The 4918-nt window shown below is 49.6% G+C and overlaps 1 protein-coding gene across 1 annotated transcript in view; it reads right to left on the reverse strand.

Annotated features, from left to right (window-relative positions):
• Positions 1-3970: 3970 nt before the first annotated feature.
• Positions 3971-4918, reverse strand: part of LOC101999750 (dual specificity protein phosphatase 13) — a 12628-nt gene continuing 11680 nt past the window's right edge. The window contains exon 5 of the mRNA XM_005367663.2: positions 3971-4424. Coding sequence (XP_005367720.2) covers positions 4222-4424 — 203 coding nt within the window. The 3' untranslated portion in view covers positions 3971-4221. The remainder of the gene's footprint in view (positions 4425-4918) is intronic.

Genomic DNA, 4918 nt, shown 5'->3' on the forward strand with positions numbered 1-4918 from the left:
ATACCAAAGTAAGAAGAGACCAGAGGCAAAAGGTAGTGGGATAATATAAGTTAGAAAAAGCTGGCTAGGAGCTGGTGAAATGGTTCAGCGGTTAAGAGCCCTGGTTGCTCTTCCAGAGGACCAGGGTTCAATTCCCAGCACTCACACGGCAGCTCACAACTGTCTGTAACTCCTCCCTTGCAAAAGATTCTACACTCAAACACAGGCATACATGCAGGCAAAACACTAATGTACATACAATAAAAATTAATTATTTTATTAAAAAGAAAAGCTGGCTAGAAATAAGTCAAGCTAAGACTGGACATTTATAAGAAAGAATAAAACTCTATGTTGGGGATTTATTTGGAAGCTGAGTGGCAGACCCCCAGCAGAGCAAAGAGTAAAAAACAACAGTTACACTCACCTGACAAACGTAGTCAGCTTCCTTGACCTTTCCCCAGCCAGTCCAACCCTGGGGGATTGGGAAATGATGCCTTCTCGGGTGAGTGGGTCCCCTCTGTGCAGACTGGACAAGGTAGCTGTCCAAGAGAACTACATTCATGGACAGAAGCACTGTTGAGCAATGCCTGAAAGAAAATGTGCCCCTTCCTCCTCAGTGAACAGTGCCCTGAGTCAGGGTACCTGGCAGGGTGACCTGGGCTGGGCCTTAACTTCCCTTTATTTCTTTTTTAATTCATAATCTACATAAAAGTATTCTGGCTTGACGGGTCTGGATTCACAACCCCATTTTATAGACGAGCAAACTGAGACTCCGAGGAAGAAATCGGAATGGGATGTGGGTTCAGGCTCTAGGGCAAGTGCTGCCAGCTGACTCTGTCACATCTCTGGGACACTTGGTCCCAGCCCTCGATGGCTGTCAGATGCCCTAGTGGAGAGGGGCTTTATATCCCAGCTGGAGCACAGCACACGGCTCATGCTGCTGTGCCCAGCTTCATCCCAGAATCTAGGCCAGACAATATATGGCTGCACCAACGCTAGGGAGAGACGGCTGTTTTCAGTTCAACCTGGAGTTGGTGGGGTCTGGAATTAACCAGATCAGACACAGTCCTAGGTAGCAGCCCAATCTACTTACCCCCAATGCCCAGAGGTTCTTCTCCTGACAGACAACTCAGTCCTTGTTGCTATTTCTGGTTCATATGCTGTCAGCAACACCCAAAATAGTGACTCCAGAGTCATCCTGGTGTGTTCATGTGGGCAGTCTGCCCCTGCTGCCTGGACTAGGGCGTCTGGAGGCTGGGACAGAGCCTTCCCTTTGGCCTAGAGATCAGGTTTCAGCAGGGCACATTCTTGGGACTCTGTAGATGGAGTTCAGAATCTAGGGCTGCCTTGGGAAAAGGTAGGGAAACCATAAGGGCTCTGCAGTCTTAGTGGGAACTCTGAAGGATTCAAAGGTCCTTATAGTGGAGGGTATCGGGCGAGCTGGTTGAGAGACAGTGCATGCAAGTGCAGCTGGAGCAGAGATCACCCAGTCCCAAACATGGCAGGATCGAGTCTCTTTCATGGCCTTTGTTATGGGGCCAGGACATAGTGGTATAAAACTCACAGCTGATGGTCCAGGGACGCATGGAGCTGTACCTGAAAGGGTTTCAGGAACCTCGTCCAGGATGGCAGCTCCTATGGTTTGAGTCTGAAATGTCCCCTCAAGGATCATCTGTTTGAATGTTTGGATTGCAGTGGGAGGTGCAGTCTGGGGAGGTTTGGGAGCCTTTGGGACACAGAGATGTGTTACAGCTGATAGTCTACATTCTAATTTTAGCCCGAGATCTCTGCATCTGCCCTGATGTTGTAGTCACTGTGCTGTTGCTGTGTAAAGACACCTTGACCAAGGCCATTTTTATAAAAGAAAGCAGTTAACTGGGGGCTTGCTTGCTGATAGTTTTAGAGGATTAGTCCGTGATCATCATGGCAGCAAGTAGACAGGCATGGTGCTGGAGCAGTAGCTGAGAGCTTTGTATACTGATCTTCGGGCAGCAGGACCAAACATTCAAACACATGAGCCTATGTGGGCTGCTCCCGTTCAAACACCTCACTGAGTTCTCTGACTCCTGGGCATACAGTGTGAGCGGCCTTACATTCCTGCCACAAATGGAGCTACCATTAATTTTGTCAGAAATTGCGAACCATGATAATGACGTCCTTCTTTAAGTAGCTTCTATCAGGTATTTGACACAGAAATGTAGGAGCATCAGGGAGGCAAGGGGCCAGAACCTGGAGAAATCTTCATACTCTTTGTTAGGGTCAGACAGAGAAAGCATGGGACAACCAGGAACAGCCAGAGACAAGGGGGGGAAAAACCTATTATTTCACCCTCAAAGCCAGGCCAGGGCTGTGCTGTTTAGCAGGGAGGAACCCAAGGGGATCTTTCTGTCCTATCTTCCTCCTTTTCTCCTGTAGCCCAGGCTGGCCTCAAACTCACTGTGTACTGGGGATGACCTTGAACTTCTGATATTTTTGCCTCTATCTTCTGAGTGCTGGGATTACATGGCTGAGACATGTGCACACATGGTTTATGTCATACCGGATGTGATGATTTGAATGAAAATGGCCCCCATAAGTGCATAGGAAGTGACACTTTTAGCTGTGGCCTTGTTGGAGTAAGTGTGACCTTAGAGGAAATGCATCACTGGGGGCAGGCTTTGAGACTTCAAATGCTCAAGCCAGGCCCAGTGTTGCTCTCTCTTCCTACTGCCTGCCAATCCCGATGTAGAGCTCTAAGCCAGCTCTCCAGCACAACGTCTGCCCGCACGCCGCCATGCTCCTTGCCATGACAACAATGGGCTAAACCTCGGAAACGGTAATCCAGCCCCAATTACATATTTTCCTTTAGAAGAGCTGCATGGTCACGGTGTCTCTTTACAGCAATAGAAACCTTAATTAAGACATGAGGACCAAACCTAGACCTGTGCACACTAGGCAAGCACTTTCCTGAGCTACATCCCTAGCCCCTGGCCTGGAAGCTACTATGTCATCTAGGCTGGCCTTGAATTCACAAGGTTAGGGCACAAGCTTGCTGCTGTGTTATTCATGGCATTGTGGATCAAACCCAGAGGTTTATGTACTCCAGGCAAGTGCTGGCCACTGCACTGTAGCCCCCGCACCAGCAGTTTTTCAACGAGTTTTTCAGATTGTTCACTGATGTTCGTACACTTGTGGTTTGGAGGCAGTGCATTCATGTCACAGTAAGTGTATGAGGTGGAGGACAGTTAGTGGGAGATGCTTCTCTCTCTCTGCCTGTGGGTCCCAACTCAAGCCCTCAGGTTTGGTAGCACTGAAACTTAAGTCACTTTATTTTATTTTATTTTATTTTTTTTTGGTTTTTCGAGACAGGGTTTCTCTGTGGTTTTGGAGCCTGTCCTGGAACTAGCTCTTGTAGACTAGGCTGGTCTCGAACTCACAGAGATCCACCTGCCTCTGCCTCCCAAGTGCTGGGATTAAAGGCGTGCGCCACCACCGCCCGGCAAGTCACTTTATTTTAAAGTAAACTTCTCTTGCTTTACTATTTTTGTGTGCAGCATGCTGTGTTAGGGTGTGTACGTTGCCATTGCAAGAATGTGGAGGTCAGAGGGCACCATCACGGAGCCCATTCTCTCCTTTATAAGGTGGAGACTGATCTCAGATTGTCAGGGCTCACGCTACAAACACTTTTACTTGATGAGCCATCTTGCTGACCCCCAAAAGTGAATTTTGACCGTAGCCCAGAAAGGATGTGACCCTTGGAATTTAGCCATGGGTGAGGGTATGAAAGGGACAGAATGAGGGAGAAACTGCCCAGTCCCCAGCGCCACATCACACTTTCTCCTGAAACAGAACACTATCACTAACTCATCCCATCCCCTCCCGCACTCTCTCCTCAGGGAGCCTTGTCACACCCTCAGGCTCCTCCCTGGGCCAGGCTGCTGAGTCAGAGCCAGCGAGCTGTCCTTAGGCTCCAGGCCTTCGTGACAATAAAGTCATTGTCTCACACACACCCTTTATTATGATGAACCTTTTATTACAGAGACACACTGAATTTTCTTTGCATAAAGAATTTCTGTATTGGGTCAGGGACTCCACCTGGTGAAAGTGCCACCCAGCCAGCCCTGCCTCTGCCTCAGTGGAGTCCTGACTTGATGGTAACATGTCAGGGTCTCTGGAAACAGCAGAGACTGTCATCCCCAGGGCCAGGCATGTCAGGTTGGACCACGCTGGATGGAGGGGTCAGGGCTTCAGGCGCCCCCTGAGTCAGAGCCGCCCCGTTTCCCGCCTCAGCCTGTTGTCCAGAACCTGGAGTTGTCGGAGAAAGCCCGAGTTGGGGCAGATATCTCGGTGGGCCTGCACCGTCTGGATGGCATCGACCAGCGTCATGTTCTCGCAGATCATGAGGAAGGCCAGGACAACCGTGGCTGAGCGGCTTACCCCCATGGCGCAGTGGACCAGCACGCGGTCTGTAGGAAGACCCAACTAGCATTGGCCACCTGCACCACCTAACCTTTGTCATCCCTTCTGTCCACCTGTCCCAACACCCTGGAAACCGGACACTGTCCTCATTGTCAAATGGGGCAAGGGAGGCTCAAGGTCACATAGCAATTTAGTGTAGGGCTAACATGAGCACCTGGGTCCCCTCTTTTGGCCCAGAGGGGCATCCTCTGATAGCCATTGCAACTCTAGGAGAGGGTCACCAAACTTCCAGAGTCCCTTGGATTTACATCACAGGGAATACCCTCTTCCTTTCCCCTCAGTCTGCTCTCTCTCTCCTCTCTCTCTCTCTCTCTCTCTCTCTCTCTCTCTCTCTCTCTCTCTCTCTAAACCATGAAGCCTTGTACCTACTTATGTTTTCTGAGTCTTTGCTAGGTGTTATGATTTCTGCCTAATGGGAAGGCCTCTTTCTAAAGGATATAGTTTATACTAGTGACCATAATGATTGTGTGTGTGTGTGTGT

The sequence above is a fragment of the Microtus ochrogaster genome, unplaced genomic scaffold (genome assembly GCF_000317375.1).
Source record: "Microtus ochrogaster isolate Prairie Vole_2 unplaced genomic scaffold, MicOch1.0 UNK21, whole genome shotgun sequence".
Taxonomy (NCBI): domain Eukaryota; kingdom Metazoa; phylum Chordata; class Mammalia; order Rodentia; family Cricetidae; genus Microtus; species Microtus ochrogaster.